Source organism: Bubalus bubalis, chromosome 3 (genome assembly GCF_019923935.1).
Source record: "Bubalus bubalis isolate 160015118507 breed Murrah chromosome 3, NDDB_SH_1, whole genome shotgun sequence".
Taxonomy (NCBI): Eukaryota; Metazoa; Chordata; class Mammalia; order Artiodactyla; family Bovidae; genus Bubalus; species Bubalus bubalis.
In genome coordinates, this window is record NC_059159.1 from 109113521 (window position 1) to 109133466 (window position 19946).

The following is a 19946-nucleotide window of genomic DNA, read 5'->3' on the forward strand; positions in this document are numbered from 1 at the left end:
GTAGCTTCCATCCTGCTGTAAATCAAGTCATCCCTCATGGGTTTAAGTTAGTAGGAGATTGGTTTCTATTCCTTGCATAAAACCACCTAATACAAAAGACTGTTTTCCTTTGGATATCAAATTTCCTGAAGGAATGCCCCTTCACAAAGAAAGACCGATGATAATTTTATCAGTGGCAATGAAGGCTTTAAATTAGTTTTAAATTTCATTTTGCAAGGATACATTCCATGGTGCCAGTTACTGGAATTAAAACATTACAGCCTTCCTGTAGGCCTAGGACACTAGGGGCTCAATACATTTTAGGTTAATTAATCAACTTGCAAGGCAACTTCAAAATCTCTCAAGTACTGTCTGACTTTGAAATTAAATATCTCAAAATTTGATGTTCATTCATATCTGTTCACTGTCCTTAAAAATATATGCTATTCTTTTCACAACTTAGTAGCCTCAGAATTCTCTTAAAATGAGAGTCAGCAGTTTTATAGGAAACGTGGGTCCGTTTCTCATCCCCTCTCTCTCTTATCTTGCAAAATTCTTTCATCATTTATTTACAAAAAGTTCTATTAATGAAAAAGCACAAAGGGGTCCTTTCTGTTATGTTTATTTAGACTGATTAAAAGGTGGGTGGGGAGAGGAAGGTGTTTACTTATGAGATTTAGGACCTAGTTTGATCCAAGAAAATTCAGCCAGTAAATACAGCAACTGTTCTAATCTAATTTCTCAGGACTGTTTCCATTCAGCTTGATCGTAATACCTATTCAAAGGGTCAAAACAATCAAACAAACACTGTTCCCAAACACTCAACTTCACATATTTTAAAGGCATCATAACTTCCATATAAATACTGATATCTGTTGGAGTGAACTGCAGAAACAAGACATTGTCAGAACTGGGGTCTGGCTTCTGCTTTTAAACCAAAATTGTCAAATTGGTTCAATATGAAGAGTGCTGATTGTCTCTCATTCTTTTAAACATCCTTCGGTTGGGTTGTATAGAGGACAGCATATACTGCAGTAGTTAAGCATGTGTCCTCAGGCGTCAGAATACCTGAGTTCTCGCCTTGGCCCTGCTAGCAAAAACAACTAGGTGATCTTGGGCATGTTGCTTGGTCTTGGTTTTTTTCTTTTAATTTGTAAAGTAGGGATAACAATCATAACAGTAATGATGCATATTATTTTTGTAAGGATTAAATGATATAAGGTGTGAAACAATGTGGGTAGTTCTTGGTAAAAGTTAATGTATTATTAGAATTGAAAAAAGGTCACACTGTGGAGTGAGAGAGGAGTTTGAAGCCTTTGTTTCTTGCTCAGTTTTAGTCTGTTCAATTGTGAGATGAATAAACTAAAGCCTATGTCATGGGGTTGTAATGATGATTGACATGTCTGACGTGGTATTTGGTGCATAGTAAATGATACCTATTTATGTTATTTTTATCCACATTACATAAGTGGTATAACTTAGTACTAGGCTTAGAGAACCACTGAGAAGTGGAATATGAAGGAAAAGAGGTTAGAATTCTATTAAGTTATTCTAGAGCTGAAGATCAGTTGGAAACATACTTAACCAGTATTGAGTCCAAGTACCTTAGCTGCCTTCAGTTGTGCCTGGACCAGGTAAGTTACTTCACTGTTTAATATTAAATAGGGGCTTTTGGAATAATCACATCTAGGCATATTTCACTTCTACTCTGGCAGTCCACCTGGCTCACTGATAATTCTATAGGCATAGTTTACCTATCTTCTGGATCAGTGGCTCAAATACTGAACTAATTATCTTAAAAGCCCTAGAAAGACAACAAGTCCCCAAATATACTCATTTTCTACTTATGAATGATTTCACTAACTAGTTAAGAATAAGTTAGAATGTAGAAAAATGCAGTACATCTCTCTTGCTCACTCCATGGTAAGGTTTCATTCTTATCAAAACTGGGGAAATAATTATGTCATTATTAAAAATATAGAGATGAATTTTAAAATGGACGTGGGGCATTAGAGTGACTTTAATTATTTCAAGTATTTAAATGTGACCCAACCTCTTAAAAGTAATATGCCTGGTTTGAGTCCTTCCTAATTTTATTTACTGAAATAAGGTAATGATCAATTAGGAACAACAACCCATTAGATAATGTATTTGCATAACACAGTGGTTCTCAACAGAAGGCAACTTGCTCTGCAGGGAACATATAGCAATATCTGGAAATGTTGTTATATGTGTATATGTGCATACACACATGTGCATGTGGTCATGCACACACATATCACTGACACCCAGTGGGTAGAGGCCAAGGATGCTGCTAAACACCCTATGATGCACAGGACAGCCCACCCCATCCCAACAAAGAATTATCTAGTCCAAAGTAGCAACAGTGTCAAGGTCGAGAAAACTTGGCTTAATTTTGCAGCTGTTCTTTCTTCACTTTCACTGGGTACATTCGAAAATATATTTGACAGTCTCATAGAACCTTTTCCCCTCTGTCCAGAAAATTCATACATCTACACATTGTTATATATAAATTGTGTGGAGAACTAACAGATCCTGTCTCCTAAACCTCTCCCATAGACTAGGTGGAGATTCTGCTTTTAGATGTGGACATTTTCACCACCATCTCAAATTCAATACTAGAGTACAATGATAGAAGAGGTAATGTTATATAATAAGATAGATTTGTTTTCTAGTCAAAAACCTCTCAAAGGGATTGGGATTCAGTTTTGGGTAAGTAACTCAAGCTTTTTTTTTAATTGGAGGTTAATTAAGCTTACTGAATTCATTAATGATCCTCCAATTAAAAAATAAATAAGCTGCCCACTTCAGTATTCTTGGGCTTCCCTTGTGGCTCAGCTGGTAAAGAATCTGCCTGCAATGTGGCAGACCTGGGTTCGCTCCCTGGGTTGGGAAGATACCCTGGAGAAGGGAAAGGTTACCCACTCCAGCATTCTTGCCTGGAGAATTCCACGGACTGTATAGTCAATGTGGTTGCAAAGAGTCGGACATGATGGAGTGACTTTAGCTTTCACTACTGAATTCAAGTTTCACTACTGAACTCAAGGCTTTGTGATATTCTCTCTAAACAATGCTGGTATTATAAACACCAAGCTTTTGTTCAAAAGGATTAGGAATGGAGCAAATAAGTATGCTCAGTTTTTTCCATTGTAGTTTAACAATGATAAAAAATACAGTTTATCAACTTCCTACTGTGAATCAAACACAGTTGCCCACTTAGCATGTGTTATTTCTAATTATCACTGCAACCTTATGAGATTTGCATTTATTATTACTACTTGGAAATGAGTAAACTGCATCTCAAAGAGTTGTTTAAAAATTGCTCAAGGTCTCATAACCCTTTCCTTTTAGATTCAAATTCTCCCTCTCTTTGTAAGAGGTGTATGGTTTAACTGATAAAAGCACCCAGTTTCTGAGCATCAGGTTCCGATTCCTCCTCTTCTGAGTTTGGAGAGGGAGCTGATTTACTGGTGCATTTTCAGATTCACACTGTTGCTGTCCTGTGAGGGCTCAGCCTTTATGGAGAAAAGTCTAGAAATTAGTGTATGGTCCAGGGATACTGGAACAAGTCCAAAGCCATATGTGGGGAAGCATATTAGCTTGGCACTTGGGATTCTTTTTTTTTTTTTTTTTTTTTAAGAATAAGTAGGAATATCATTCTGGAACCTAGTTTTTAACACATCATTTTCCAGTAATGTAACAAAACACGTGATATATTGACAGAGCTTAATGTTCAACTCAAACTCAGCATAATTCATCTCATCTTAATAAACTGGCTTTTCTTCCATCTGTGTACAGAGAAGACATTTTTTTCTAGAACTTCATTAAGAAAAAAGAAATTGGTTAAACATTGAGAGTGGATATCCATATCTTCTCCAATATCCAGCTAAAATGTGACGTCCACATGAAGCCTTCTCTGATCAACCTCTTATGTCCCTGTGGCATTCCATACACATCTCTGTTACAGCATTCTCACACCATATGGTAGTTACCACCCTCTTTCTCTCATCATCTATCTCACTGAATGAGGATCCTTACATACTCAATTCCCACTCAGGTGCCCGGCACAAAATAGATGATGTTTATTTGTCAGTGAGTGAGTGATAGTGAATTCTCCAATTATGTATATGGATGAAGTCAAACTTCTGAACACGTGAAAGGAATTAAAAAATAAAACACCTCCAGGGCCATCTCAGACAGGGATGGTAGGCCCAAATGAAAGATTTCCCTCTTCCTATGATAACCACTCCTCCTCTGAGGACTTACAACATGGAATCAGAGGACCCTGCTTACCATTTTTCCAATCATCATCACATATGGGCCCAAATACTTGTTCACGCCGAAGATGTCTAATAGACGAATGTACCAATAAATGATGTTCACACAATAGATGACCCTCCCATCACTCCTGAAGGGTTGGTCTTGGAGACGAAGAATCATTCCAACAGAGAACAGAAGGATGGCTATGAGGTCTGTGACATTCCAGTACTCTTGCAACCACACCTTCACTTTTTGTAGCAACTTTCCTGGCTCTGACATCAAAATCTAAAAGTCAGGAAAGAGAGTGAGGTTAGGTTTGATTTCTGTCTGTGTTTTCAGCCCAGTTGGAAAGTGCTTGATCTGTGAGCTGACATTAGTAGCTTTTCTTTGTCTACCTGTATCTATTCAAGAGTCTCTGGATGACCTAAGCTTGGCTCAGTTGTACATAAGCAGTAAGTTTGATCCTTTTGGATGCCTTCCAATTCTAAGACACACATTAGAGTTTTGCTATAAAATTATTGATTCCTGCTGCTGCTGCTGCTAAGTCGCTTCAGTCGTGTCCGACTCTGTGCGACCCCATAGGTGGCAGCCCACCAGGCTCCACCACCCCTGGGATTCTCCAGGCAGGAACACTGGAGTGGGTTGCCATTTCCTTCTCCAATGCATGCAAGTGAAAAGTGAAAGTGAAGTCGCTCAGTCGTGTCCGACTCTCAGTGATCCCATGGACTGCAGCCTACCAGGCTCCTCCATCCATGGAATTTTCCAGGTAAGAGTACTGGAGTGGGGGCAGGGGGTGCCATCGTCTTCTCCCTATTGATTCCTAATACCCTGCAAATCTCCAAAATCCTTCTCCATCTCAGTAAACAGTATCACCATGTTGAGTTACTCAGGCCACTAACTTAGGAGGATTCCTTCATTCCCCTCTTTCACATCCATGTCCTCTGCATCAACATATGAGCTCTATTTCCAAATACAAACTAGTGGGGCCTCTTTGCACTACCTCCACTGCTGTCCCCCTCTCCTAAGCCCCATCCCATCGCCCAGATGACTGCGATAGCCTTCTAACTGGTATCCCGGCCATCACTGTTGCCTAGCCAGCCTCTGAGCAGCACCCAGAAAGACCTTTAAAAGCCTAAGCCATGATCTGGGTGGTGATTACACACTTGTATAGGTAGGTAACAGAGAGGGCAATGGCACCCCACTCCAGTACTCTTGCCTGGAGAATCCCATGGATGGAGGAGCCTGGTAGGCTGCAGTCCATGGGGTCACAAAGAGTCGGACACGACTGAGTGACTTTACTTTCAATTTTCACTTCTATGCATTGGAGAAGGAAATGGCAACCCACTCCAGTGTTCTTGCCTGGAGAATCCCAGGGACGGGGGAGCCTGGTGGGCTGCCGTCTATGGGGTCGCACAGAGTCGGACACCACTGAAGTGACTTAGCAGCAGCAGCAGTATAGGTAGGTAAAAAATGCAGCAAGCTGTACCCTTATGAGTTGTTCATTTTCTTACAGGTGAATTAAGCCTCAATTTAGAAGAAAAAGAGAGACATGAGAGATGGACGAATAACAGCAAAAGGAGAGCAAATTGTGATAACTGAATACTTAAGCCTTTTGATGGTTTCCATTACAAATACAGAAAGATCCAAATTCCTTATGGTGGCCTCATTTAACATCCCACCATATTCTCCCTCTTCTGCTCTTAAGATAACAAATCCATTCTATATTCAGGACATTTGTACTTGTTCCTTCTGTTGGGCATTTTCCTCTCCCTGATTTTTACATGTCTGGTGACTGCTTATACTCAAGGTCTCCACTCATATTTCCCCCTCCTAGAAGAACTTTCTTGACCACCCTCCTTGCAGTGGTCTCCACATCCCCAAGTCAATTATCCTATTTATGTTTTGAAGATTTTTTTCACTTGTTGAAAACCTTCCTCATACATGTGTATGTATGGGTGTACATATATGCTGGTCTAGCTAACTATCTATCATCTATCCATGCATTCCTCTCAATATCCTTTGATCTCTCCTCTCATCTATAACTATAAACTTTGAGGACAGACGCTTTGTTCCCTAGGGGCTGCTACATAAGAGACACTCAAGAAATAGTTGTTGACTGCCTGATTGTTGCACAGATACTCCATAGTAACTATCCACTCCCTTGTATATCTTAACTGCTGGGTGGTATTCTGATTTATCTTAAATCCAGAGGGGACTTTTTGCTGCTCCACACTCTATGAAATACACAGCTGGATAGCAGGAGTTGCCACCCATTCTGTACCACAGGGTGTGAGGAACCTTGTGAAGCTACGGAGCAGGGCTACCTTCATGAATCATTTGTGTTTACCTCTGAGATTTCCAGCTCTTCAAGCTATGACCCACCCCTTTCCCAGTTCAGGATCTCTCAAAGAAGGGAGTGCAAAGATGGGACAGGTTTAATCTGCAGCTATTGATCTGAATCTTCACAAAGACTTTAGTAGCTTGCCTTGGCCTGAAGTGTAAGGAAGGGTGGTCTCAGAAAGTCAGGACTGGAGCTTGAAAGGCTGAGCAAGAGACCAGGAGCTACCTGGTAGCTTCATTCTTCTAGTACCTTATTCCTAAACCCCTAGCCCTCAGAATGCATTGGAATCACCTGGAGGGCTGGTGAAAGCAATCCCCTGAGCCCCACCCTTGGAGTTTCTGCTTTAATATGCCTGATCCCGGGCCTGACGATTTACATTTCTAAAAGTTCCCAGGTCCTGCTGCTGACTACAGGTTGGAGTCACTGTCCAGCCCTTGAGGAATTCCTGTTGCAGTTGTTGTCCTGATGGCTCCCCATCCCCCATCCATCCTAACGAGGCACACTCAGTGTGTGTTCTCCCATAGGTGTCCTAAGGCGTTTGGGAATGTCTTAAATTAATAGTTTCTCTAACCCTTGGCCCACACTCTCCTAAGGTTTGTAGTAAAATATTTTTTAAAAAACAGTGAAAGTATCTTTGTGTAATTGCAACATAGAAACAGATAAAAGCAGAGTGCATGAGGTGAAACCTCTCTTAGGATCCCTGGGATCCAAGGAGCAGCCCAGTTTGTAACCACAGGCAGGGTGGGCCTAAGGCTGGGTCAGTCTGGTTTAAGACCAAGCTCTCTTTTATAGCTGTGGGATGCAGAAACTTTGCTCAATCCCCGAATCTTAGTTTCCACAGCTGTGGAGAGGGACGCCCTCACAGCCGCGTCATCTACCTTACAAGTGGCCGGAGGAGGCCCCCGTGGGAGGATGAGCACCTGCGTGGCGCAGCAGTTATGTGCTGTTACGGGATCACCCGGCTTGCTGGGCTGACTCCGCGCAGAAGAATGTGGTGCCGGGAAGGGGTTGGCAGAACGTGAAACCACAAAGCCCTCCTTGTAGGTCCCTGGAGGCGTAGAAGCCTACAGATTTTTCCTGTTTCCAGGCTCTTGCGTCTGAGGTCTGCAGGGCCTGCGTGCTGACTGTGAGGCGGCTCTAGGCGGGACCCTTGGCACCTGAGGATTTCTTTAGTGGATTCAAGCATGTGGGGCGAGGGGCAACCTCACGGGGCTGGAGAGGAAAAGGTCAGATACTTAGGTGGTCAGTGCCTCCCGTCCCACAGCTGCCTCGGAAACAAGGGCTCTTGGTTGACCCCCTGCTGACCCCGGGCTCCAGGCTCTGCCCTCCCTGCTGTTATATGCCGCCTCAGGAGAAATGGATAGCCAGCCTGGAGATTCCTGGCATCCCGCCGGCTTGGCAGCTTCTTCCAGAACAGTCCGTGGAGTACAGACTGCTCCCTGTCTTCTTCTAGTTTAGTCCCTGGAGAGATTCCAGTCTCCCTGCTCTAGCCTTTCCCTTTTCTGCTTATCATGGGGAAGGAAAATGCATCTAAGGCTTTAAATCACAAAGCCAGCGAGCTGGCACTTCACAGCAACAGAGCCCTTAGCAGTAGCAGCCTCAGTTCTCAGAGAGCTACACAAAGACCACAGCGAATTTATTACTGTTTTCAGTTTACAAATGGGGAATACACAACACTGGTCAGGAAGTGGAAGGCATTATGAATGGGAAAGCCTGAGAGTAGACAGGAATCCATTAACAACAACAAAAATCCTGTTCCTTATAAAATGGGACTCTCAAAATGGGGGTGTGATGGCTAGAATTTAAATATCCCAAGGTAGTTAAAAAACCCAAGGGAAGGGCTCTTAACTATTTATACATATTTTTAAAAATGATCCTACTTTTTCTTGGAGAACATTTTAGCCTTGATAGTAAGGCCCTTTTAACCTGACTTAGTAAAGAAGGCAGGAATTTCCCAGATGGCGCTAGTGGTAAAGAACCCACCTGCCAATTCAGGAGACATCCCTGGGTTGAGAAGATCCCCTGAAGGAGGCATGGCAACCCACTCCAGTACTCTTACCTGGAGAATCCCATGGACAGAGGAGCCTGGCAGGCTATAGTCCATGGGGTCGCAAAGAGTTGGAACAACTGAAGCAATTTAGCAGCAAGCAGCAGTAATGAAGGCAAGTGTGAATTTGTGGGTTTGTAAGAATTATTTTTTCTATGGAGCCCAATATATTTTCCCACTGACTATAGTACAGCAAGTAGAGCTCTTGAGAATGCAGTGGACTTGACAGGGAATAATTCTTCCAGAAAAAGCCTCTCCAGCTGACTAGTTTCAGGGGGAAATGCAGAGGAATCACATTGCACAAGCCTGCCATCCCTGTGGACTTGGGAACCAGCTCTGGGAGCCTGTTGGGCAGGGTTGCAGAGCCCTCTGGTGGACTACTGCTTGACCGCATTTATTATAAAGGCTCTGAATCTGATGGGCCAAGGTTAGCCTTGAATTCAAGTACGTCACAAGAGGGTGGCATTTTGATGGCTTCTTTAATGCGATGGGGTGAGGGAGAGAAGAGAGAGAACCACACCCTCAACCTGAAGGACAAGAAATGTGCTCATTTTGCCGAGGGCTGGTAGAGAGGCTATTGCCCAGCAGGGGGATAATAAATGTTGAGAAGGAATAAGCCAGGGAATAAATTAACGAAGGCATAGTTCCTCCTGGAGCTGCTGAAATGCATTTGCAGAATCATAGGTATTGGTAGACTGGGTCCAAAAAGAGTCAAAGTAAGGGGTTGCAATGGGAATAAAAGTGGAAAATTCAAAGATTAAAAACAATTTAAGTAGAAAAAAAATTAAAAGTCATATTTATCAAGATGAGGAAAGAGAGATGTAAACAGTGTTGAAGACAACTGGAAGTTTCTTGGGGCAAGAGTGATGCTCCAGAAAATATAGATTAGATCCCAAGCATACGTGAAGTGACAATCTTATAAACACACACTGAAGCCTTCCAGGTTTGTCTGTAGTGGTCGAAATCAAGTCCCTTATTTCTGTGGCAGCATTAGAGAAATTGTTTCCGGCTTAATTTAGACCCCAACCTTCCTTACTCCCCTCCATTCACAGAGGAAACTAACCACTGTCTTTCTCCTCTGTTTTCTTTTAGGAAAGTGGTTACCTCTCTCATCTTTTCTATTCCCAGGGTGAAAATATAGGAAATGACGATCCATTCCTGGGTAGAAGGCCAGCGCTCCATCTTCACTAGCACGATATAGTTGAACAGCATCAAGTATCCGATGTACGCCAGCTGTAAGGAAACACAATACAGTCTCTGGCTGTGAAGACCTGGGAGCCCTGCCCCTGGGCAAGGGCGCTGTGCAGCAGGGCACGGCAAGGTCAGCAAGCAGGACCAGTTATTCATGATGAAACGAACTTCTAGGCGCTAAACTATCGAAAGAATTTTAAAAGACCATAATAGCTGAAATAATTGATATTCAATCTTCCTTTTGAACCTTGCATGTCTCGGGTCCCCACATTCTGCTTGTACCAATGTGTCATGATGCACCATTTTGTTTTGCAACTACCCCATTTCTGGGGTCTTCTTGGCTAAAAAGGGAACCTCTTCTCTCAGGGACTGCTCTTGCTTAGATATGAGGCTTGGGTCCTTGAACCAGGACAGCACAGTGAATTTTTGCCTAAAGAATGCCAGGGAGATTAAATGTCTAGGAGGAGGAAAGGCAGACACATGCTATACTTGTATATTGGTGAAAACAACATAAAAATAGCCCAGACTTCCCTGGAGCCCCACTTTAATTCTCTTCTGTGTTTACTTTTTATTCCCCCTTCTATCTTAATGTGCTTGCTTGGCAGTACCCTGGGAGGGTTTTACCTCATCCCTGGCACGACTTTCCTGTCCTATCCAAGCTAGGATAGTCCTTCCTGGTTTCTCCTTTGAATCAAAGCAAGAGAAGACAAGCAATGTATAGGAAAGAATGAGTCTGCGAGGCTGACTGTGACTTGGAGTGAGATTTAATTCTCATGAGGCACGAACACTGGAGGCTGAACCCTGATGGAACGGGCTGAGTGGCAATGTGTCCCAGGAATACTCCTCAGGGTTCAGGTTTGGTGACTGTCACTGGAGGACTCAGGTATGTCTAGTGAGTGGAGAGTAGGAGGGCTGGCGAGGCTCTTACAGAAGAGGCTGAGGAAAAAATTCATTCTAGGGTGGGCAGTGAGAGGCTTCAAGTGGAGTATTGTACTTGCTAACTCTAGGGGCCTCAGGGGCTGTGAATAGGAACTGAGTGAGTAATTCAAATCTGCACTCTTTAGAGCTTAGCAAAGAATAGGAAATGGTGTGGGCAAAAGGATTGAGACCTTGAGAATTCTGGAGGTACAGGGTGATTCTGGAGCCCTGGAGGCTGCTTAGAAGGTGGAAAAACATGCAGCCTGGCTGGGGACACAGAGGTACGGGCAGCCCTGCAGAGCTAGAAAAACACTGCTTTCTCTCCTAATGGACCTGTTTTCTTCTTTCCTTACCCCCTTTTTTTCTCTTCCGCCTTTCCTTCTTTTTTCCCTTCCTCTTTACTTTCCCTCCTTCCCTTTCCTTTTTTCTTCCCATTTTCTTTTTTCTTCCCCCTTTCTCTTTTTCTGTGTTTTTTCCTTCCCCCTTTTTTTGTCTCCCCTTCTTTTTCATCTTCCTTTTTCTTTCTTCCCCCTCCTTCCCTTTCCTTTTTAAAAACGAATACACAGATCCTAAAAAAGACATAGACATTTTCTGAGACCTTGTTATGTTGATGGATTTACAGACAGAGCTATTTCTCATCTCTCGAAGGGCTGGCATATGCATATACATGTTGGAGATCACGTATGAAAGTGAGAGGGCAGCTGAACAGATGCTGAAGAGTCAACAGAGCTCCTTCTCTCCTTGCGAGATTCACTCCTGTACACCCACCCCGCCCAAGGACTACTCTTTATAACCACGCTTTAGTTCCTGCCCCACCCACATTGAGATCATTAGCACACTATGAAAACCTCACCTGAAAAGAATCTTGTCTACTCAGTGTGAAACAGTATAGGATGGTGTTTAAGGTGTAATTTGTTTTATACGGTTCTTGTTTACCATTATATATTGGCATCCACTCTCTAGTCCCTGTGAGTTCTGTATTTTACAAAACGCAAGGAAAGGACTTGAATGGTTAAATGCTAAAAGATACTCTCAGCCTCCTTCTGACCTGAAACCCTTCTCTTTTTAGTTGCTTCTTTCTCCTTGTTGGATCAAATTCCACTGCTTCTGGTGGGCCTTGTTAACCACTCAGGTTTTGTCATTTTACTTACTTCATTGCAAAACTTTCCAAACCATTATCTTCTCTCGTCATAAGTAGGCCCAGTGACACACACACAATTCTTCCAGAACCTCTTCATTTTAATACTTAAATAACTCCTTCAATCTGCCTCTGTCCTGTAAATACAGGTACAGTGTACTTGTTTGGCAGAAGGACTAATGTTTGGTGGAAGGAATGTAGATGAAAAGTCAGTGACACTTGGATTTAAAAATCCTCCACTCAGCTGTATCTTTTTGTGCAAATCACTTCGCCTGCCTGGGCCTCCTTCTGTGAAATGGAGATATTTGCAACTGACCCTGCAGAGCTTTTGCAAGGACAGAGAGACCGGAATATGCATCTCTCTCCTGACGCAGCCCACTGAATGGTGGCTGATATTATTATGCACCTCTATTTTCAAGAAACTTCTATTCTTCTACCTCTGCTTACCTCAGTCCTTCCTTTTTACCCCTGTTCATTATTCATACCTCTGTTCTTTTTTCTTTTTTAAACTGACCTCATAGCTTATGCTTCCTCCAGGACCTTCTCTTTTAGTTCCTGCCTATTTTTTAAACCATAACTACTCTACAATGCTTTCCTTTCCAATATCAAGCTGCAATATACTATTTGGGGACAACTCTCAAAATATGGACTTCCAAAAATAGGGCTTTGAATATGTTTCAATGGTACAATAGAGGACTGGCTGCTGTCTTAGGAAAAAACCTATCCTAGAACTCGCTAACATTCATGGGGCCTTGCTGCACATTACCCTAACAGAACATGGTTTAATGGTTGTGGGTGTATGTGTGAATATATATTCATATAGATACATACTTGTATATATCCTGTAAGCTTTAACAGGCTGTGGGTAGAATTCCATAATTTTGAAAAGAAACATAACCTTATGATTCTTAGGTTAGTGGGAATCCTTTAAGAATCTATTTACTTATTATTTTTATAAAATTTCCATTAACCTAGATGCATGACTCCTAAAGTATGAAAAGTAAGCAACCAAAGCCTGCTGAAGCTGCCTGGGGGTCCCTGGTGGGGCTTGGCCATTCCTCATTTCTTCCCGGGCCTTTTCCTACTGCCACAAGAGTGTGGAAGGGCTGCATGCTGTTGGCAGATGAAGGAGTCTGCTCCTGCTGGAAAAGCCCAGAGCACAGTGGTGCCCTCTGACCTGGCACCACTGGTACCTTGAACTGGTGTCCTCTCCAACTGGGCCCCAGGAACAGGCTCTCACACAAGCCAGTCTGGGAGCCAGCTGGAACAGAAGAGGACTCAACCTGCTCTCTGGAAACTTGCTAAGACAGGAACTCACGTTATGTGGAAGTGAGGTGTGCCTTACCTTTCAGAACCTTGGGAATGTAGAACGGGATACTTTTGGAAATTGGGGTGGGAACTACTCTTACAGACAAGAAACAAAAGCAAATGGGCCCTTTGATTTACAGCTGCATTTTACTGGTCAGCATCTCTGGGGATTTCAAAGATTGCCACTCTACATCTCCATTTACTTCCCTGAGGCCTGGGCTTTGTCAGTGCACATGGATTTCTGGAAATCATTGTGGAAACACAATTGGACATAACTGGAGCATCGGTCTAAGGAGTGTGTGGAGGGTAATCCAGTCAGCCATGAAGAAAGGAGCTGCACACATGCCCTCCCCCGCTTCTCAAAGAGGTAGCCCCACAACTTGCAGTATATTGTACAAGGAAAGCAGTGTGCCCTATGCTTCCCAGACTACAAGACTCACCTGAGAACTGAAAATAGCCGCTCAGGCTCCTCCCTGGAGATTCATTTAGTGGGGCTATGATAGGGTCAGGAATTTGCATTTCTAACACAATCCTTTATCATCATGGAAGTTTAAGAAATACCAGGCTGAAAACTCAGCCCTTTGTCTAGAGTAATGGTTCTCATCCCTGGCTACTCATTACAACCACTTGGGAGCTTTGAAATATCCTGATGTCTAGGCTGTGCCCCAGACCAACAACATTAGAATCTCCAGGAAAAAGAACCCACGAATCTTAAAATATAGATTAAATATAACCCAGGTGTTTTTTTTTTTCTTAGCACTCCAGGTGATTCCAGTATGTGAATAAGGCTCAGAACCATTGCCAGGGCATTTGTGATCTAAAAATATTCGTGGCTAACAAACTGCCTCAGCTATGTGAAGGGAACTAGAAAAATCAAGGAAGTTAAAATTAATACAGAACACAAGAAAAAAAAAGATGACTCAGAAGGATAAAAGAATCACGTACTCTATTTATACAGGTGATAGATATTCCTGAAACTACTACTTCTATTGGTTTCTTTTATGCTCTAGAAAAGGAATCTGTAAACATTTTCTATAAAGGGCCAGATAGTTAAGATAGTTTAAGGTTTTTGTGGGTCAAATGGTCTCTATTGCAAGTGACCAATTCAACAGTTGGAGCATAAAAGCAGCCAGATTATAGGTAAATGAATGGGTTGGGTTGTGTCCCAGTAAACCTTTATCTATGGACATATGAATTACATGTGAATTTCATGTGTGACAAATTCATCTTCAATTGGTTTTATTTAAACTCTTTAAAAATGTAAAAAACACTCTTAGCTCATGGGCCATAATAATGGGCAGTGGGCTGGATTTGACCCATGAGCCGTGGTTTGCCAAATTCTGACCTAGGCTGAGACAATTAAAGCAGTCTAATATAAGAGAAAGGGCAGACCTGGGCATAAAATACAATAAAAAACATTATCTTGATAAAACTATTAGTTTAGGAAAAGTATATATAAAGCACCTAGCAGAGTGCCTCATAGTAGGTATTCAATAAATGATAGTCTATCATTGTTGAGTGGACAGATGAATAAAACACTGTTGCTCTGCAATTGGTCTAGCCGAGGAATAACAAGTTACATTTATCTTATGCTTAATGTGTTCCAAGCACTGTTCTAAGTGCTTTACATATTTTAACACATTTAATCTTTACCAATACTTATAAAGCAGGTACTATTATTATCCTCATCTTAAGAAAATTGGGAACAGAGTGTTAAAGTAAATTGCTTAAGGTCACACGATAATAGAGAGGCCCAGACAGGATTTCTACTTAGGCTGTCTGACTCCAAAGTCCATGCTTGCCACTGGTTGTCAGAAAACAACAAATATCTGCATGCAATATATAAATAGAAATGATTTTTGCATCCTTTAGTTATTTTTTTGGAGGGGGAGAATATTTTTCTTTTTTTAATGTTAACAAATTAAAATTTTTACTTCTTTTTACTTTATTTATATTTTGATAATTTCTCATCCTCTTTTAAGGGTATGCTTTAAAGCAGTGATTTTCAACATGTGCCATTTACCCCAAGAGGAGACATCTAGCAATGTCTCAGACAGTATGTTTATCACATTTGGGGTTGGAGACTGCTACTGGCACCTAGTGGACAGAGGCCAGGATGCTGCTCTGCAAGTTACAATGCACAGGGCAGCCCTCCTTAACAAAGAATTATTCTGCCCCCAAATGTCAATAGTGATGAGGCTGGGAAAGCCTGGCTTAAAGTCATCATTGAGTGTCAGCACACAGGACCACACAAAAAGGACCTCATCTAGTCATTTGCGTCATCTCGGCCTCAGACTCGGATTATCCTGGTGCTGACTCAAGTGACTGGTGTGTAGCTGGTTGTGAGAAAGGCCAAAAATGCAGATGCACTACTTTTCATCTGGCACCACTCCACAGTGGCTGGAGAGCAGCAGAAATGACCTGGGTCAAAACTTACCTTAAGCTTAAAATATCATGAAAAACAGAGGCAGAAAACTAGCAGTCAGGCCGTTTCTCCCCTATCAGGAGGCTATTTCAGGGATAATCTTTCATCTTGTGGGCAGAAAATATTTGCAGGGTATGCTCATATTGTCCAGCAATACTGGACAGTATTTGCTGTGATTGTAGGTTTCTTTACATGTTTTTTGCTGTTTTGTTTGCATGTTGCTTGCGTCAGAGCGAGAAAGGTTGTTTGATGACGTATTATATTGGGAGTAATTACACACTTCTGATCCCCATCTTTAGTGGTTTTCCTTCTAACACTCTGCTCAGCCCACCAACGGTCCCCCTAAAACCAGGATTGACATCTAAAATAGGCAATTCTGATCCAGCACTCATCCATCCAGGACATGGAAGCATTTTGTAAAAGGACCTCTATTTCCCTTCTAGACTTGACTCATATTCATCTCATTTCTATTTCTGTTAGCTCTTTTACCATTTCCTTTATTTTCTGCAAGGAGGAGAAATATAGAAACTGTGGAAGCTGCCTCACAAGCTCCACAAATCTTGCAAAGCTATAGGAAAAAGCAAGGTCTTAGGACTGTTATTCCTGCCTGTGTGGTCCTTATATTATGACTTGCAGAAGAAACCACCCAGGTGCATGAGAAACTGACGTTGGCTCTTTGTTGGCCATCCATTAAAAAGGAGAAAAGGAAAGATGCTTACAGTGTAGAACCAGAACTTCACAATGGGTGCATTGTAGAATTCATAGATTTTCCTGCCCAGGGGGATTAACCGGTGTCTGCTCTGAACTTCTTCTTCATCCTTCTTCCTGGAGGACTCCCCGTTGTTTCTTCCCAACATCGCCTACGGTGGAAGAGGACCCATAGCATCACAGCAGGGTTCTGGAGAGCACGCAGTTCAACATGCTCAGTTTACAGATGGGAAAGTGTGTTCCCAGAACCTTAGGGCTTTGTTCAGGGTCCTCAGAGATTTGGAGATTGTGCCTTCCCTAGGTGCGCATTTGCATTATACATAGAATCTGTATATCCTTCGCCTGGGATGGAAGGCCTTAGGGATATTTCTTGATTGTTCTCGTCTCTTCCTCCCTGGAACCTCTGGAAGATGAGGTGTTGGAAGATACCCAAAGTTCTGACAGACAGAAAGAGTATAACCTGGAAAGATCAGGAACCTCTTATTCCTCCCAACCCCTTTTTTGTTTTATCATGAGACAGGCAGGTCTGGATTCTCTACTCATGCTAATAACTCTTAAGTCAAGGGTACCTTAGACTAGTAATGCCTTATTTGTCCAAAGGTTATGGACATTCAAGAGGTTTAGGTATCTGAAATGCCTGAGCTTAGGTTAGGAGCATCTATTCAACTTTTAGGCATATGCCTTGGCTTCCTGATTTCAAACCCTGTGAAGCCTTAGTTTGGTGATTCCCGGGCACACTACATTCCTCTGCATAGGAGAGTCAACCAGGCAGGACTAGAAGTCAGGCCTGACTTGAAAAGGACCTCATTTTTAAGTTGTTGCAGATTTCCTTAAATCAGTTATTTCCTTCTCACTATTGACAGCAGCAGGGACAACAGTGATTAAACGTCACAAAAAAGGCAGAACTTGAAAAAAGGCAGACATTGACAAAGAAGATTGGTTCTAATCTGGACACTTAGCATCTGTGGCACATTGGGAAAATTATTTTAACCTGAGATTTAGTTTTTTTAACTGTACAATAAGGGTAGTAATAGCACCTGATAGAGGGTTGGTCTACAAATCAATCAGCATCTGGCATTTAATAAGTGCTCAATAAATATTGTTGTTGTTTAGTTGCTAAGACATGCCTGACTTTTTTGCGACCCCATGGACTGTAGCCTGCCAGGTTCCTCTGTCTATGGGATTTCCCAGGCAAAAATACTGGAGTGGGTGGCTATTCCCTTCTCCAGGGGATCTTCTCTACCCAGGGATCGAATCCACATCTCTTGCATTGGCAGGCAGATTCTTTACCACTGAGCCATCAGGGAAGCCCCAGTAAATATTAGCTGGTCTTTAAAGTGAACTAAGACTTTCTCAGATTCTCTTGACTGAAATGATTTAGTTGGGATCTCTCACCAGAAAAAAGTGTGATATTAGGGATCTATTATACCATATTTCTTGGCTTTAATTCTTTCTATGTTGTTCTAAATAAGGTTAGTTCTACAATGTTTGGCAAAGGAAATTTTTATTAAGTGTGAGAACAGGGTAGAATCTTACAACTACTCAGAGACTGACAAGGGCTTGGGAGAAGAAAAAGTACTAGGAATAAGGGTTTAAAGTTGAAGATCTAATCACCAAAATAATTTACCCTGAAGTTGGTAACAGAGACAACCAATAGGTGATCTGGCTTCAAACCACCTTACCCACAATATGAAATATTAGTTTCAACTATTTCTGTCATTACCTCAAGTATTGACTTTACTTAAATATGTAACAATCACACATGATTTACCTGTAACCAGAGAATTACAGGAGAGGGTAATTTCCATTCCTTTATTGACCCTCTGGCTGGAAAAGTACCTTGAACTAATGAATAAGTTAGACTCCATACTATGACCTATCTAAGTGTTTATTTTGATCAGTGAGCTGAATCAATCTTCATGATAAACACTAGACAGCAATAGGGTTCTACAAATATCGATCATTAACCTCAAGAAACTCTAAAGGTACATGATATTTTCCTTCTATAATTTATAACCTATGTAACACAATTATCCTACTTCTGTTTATTTATATGCTCAAAAATACAGGGTCAAAATACATTTTGGTAGACACTTAGATGAGAGTAAAGGCAGCCTGGAGCGTTTTAGGCATCTCAGAGAATAGCATCTTGGGGTAAACTCTAGGGACAGTGGCTTTTTCAACAGTTACAACAATGCCCTTGGTCTCTGGATGTATTGAGACTTTATCAGGCAAAATTCAAGACACTTACCTGGCAAGGCAGGTAAAACAAAAATAAAGGACAATCTATTTTGCCTTAAATATTAAAAAATATTTCAAAGTGAGTGCATTTCTGAGAGGCTTGTCCTTCATGGTTTAAGTAAAGCACTTTTGGCATTTCATTAATTCCAGCCTAAGCAGCTTAACTTGCTGATTTTGTTGATTTCTTTTTCCAGTAGTCAAACATTTCCTTTGGCTACATTTCTTAAAGCAGATTGCAACAGGGTCGAATACAGACAAGACTGCACAACACGGATTTCAGAATCTGTGCTGGCTGGACACAGATGTCAAGTCTGGGAAAGATCCTTTGAGGTGAACTAAGCTATTGAAGGCTATTAAACTGAAGCAAACTGATGCTGATATTTCATGTACAACTTTGGAAGGGCCAAGGGAAAATGTTCTATTCCAAGAGAGGATACATCGGTTTAACACAGAAGCTCAAATATCAGTCCTATGAAGGGAGTGGAGTTGTCAACAAGTTGCATTTTCCAATTCTGTTCAGAGTGAGCTGAGACCAGTGGTCCAGCAGTAACAGAACTTGTCATTAGGGTCTAAAGAAGCACCACATTAAAAAAAGGTGCTGTCCAACTCTGATTTTGCCAGCCCATTAGTCCCTTCCTTCCTTTCATTCTCCCTGCTGCTTTAGCCCGTGGAGAATCAGCTCAGGCATTAATGCTACTGTGGTATCTTCTACTTGGGTTCTCAGTAGGCAACAGCAGGTGCTATTCTCTGGGAAGCAAAATTTGCTTTCAGTCCAGAGATGCACCTTTCACTGTGGCTTCTTGAAACATCAGATCCTCAAAACTCTGAACGGAGCAGGAGAGGGAGCTGCCTCTTTGTTTTCCTCCTTGAGACCCAACCAGAAAGAATACTGCCTTAGCTTCTGACTACCTTCCCAGTTTCCTACTTTGAGCCCTCCTAGGATGTACGCCAAAGTCAAGGCCATGTCAAACTAATTTGGAACTAAGGGCCACTTAACCTATCTTGAATCTCAGCTTCCTCATCTGTAAGATGGTATAACAGTAGTACCTACTTTGCGAACTTGCTCTGAGGATTCCATGAGTTAAGTAAAGCATTTAACACCATTATAACAACATTAACAAACATTTATCTCATGATAGGCACAAGTATACATTAGTTACATGTAAGCTTTTCACATTGTTTACATGTACCTGTGAGCTATTAATAATAATAATAATAATGTTATTATTCTCATATTAGAGGTTAAGAAACTGTGCCTGAGGTCCTACTGTGAATAGGTGATGGGGCAGGATTCTGCTGAAGTATTTAATAAAGATTCGATATTACTACCACCAATGTTTCTGCTAATGATCAAAATATGATTTCCTAT

The 19946-nt window shown here is 41.8% G+C and overlaps 1 protein-coding gene and 1 long non-coding RNA gene across 3 annotated transcripts in view; one reads left to right on the forward strand and one right to left on the reverse strand.

The window, feature by feature from the left end:
• TRPM3 (transient receptor potential cation channel subfamily M member 3) overlaps positions 1-19946 on the reverse strand; it is a gene marked incomplete in the record, with an annotated part of 593048 nt that overhangs the window by 64358 nt on the left and 508744 nt on the right. The window contains 3 exon segments of the mRNA XM_045165065.1: positions 4294-4545; positions 9753-9881; positions 16348-16488. Coding sequence (XP_045021000.1) covers positions 4294-4545; positions 9753-9881; positions 16348-16488 — 522 coding nt within the window.
• LOC123332842 lies at positions 7121-11621 on the forward strand. 2 transcript variants are annotated; one of them, XR_006549935.1, is made up of 3 exons: positions 7121-7194; positions 9777-9969; positions 11406-11621. It is a non-coding gene; the product is annotated as an uncharacterized LOC123332842 (long non-coding RNA). The 2 variants fall into 2 exon arrangements; XR_006549936.1 differs by lacking the exon at positions 7121-7194 and adding an exon at positions 7511-7641.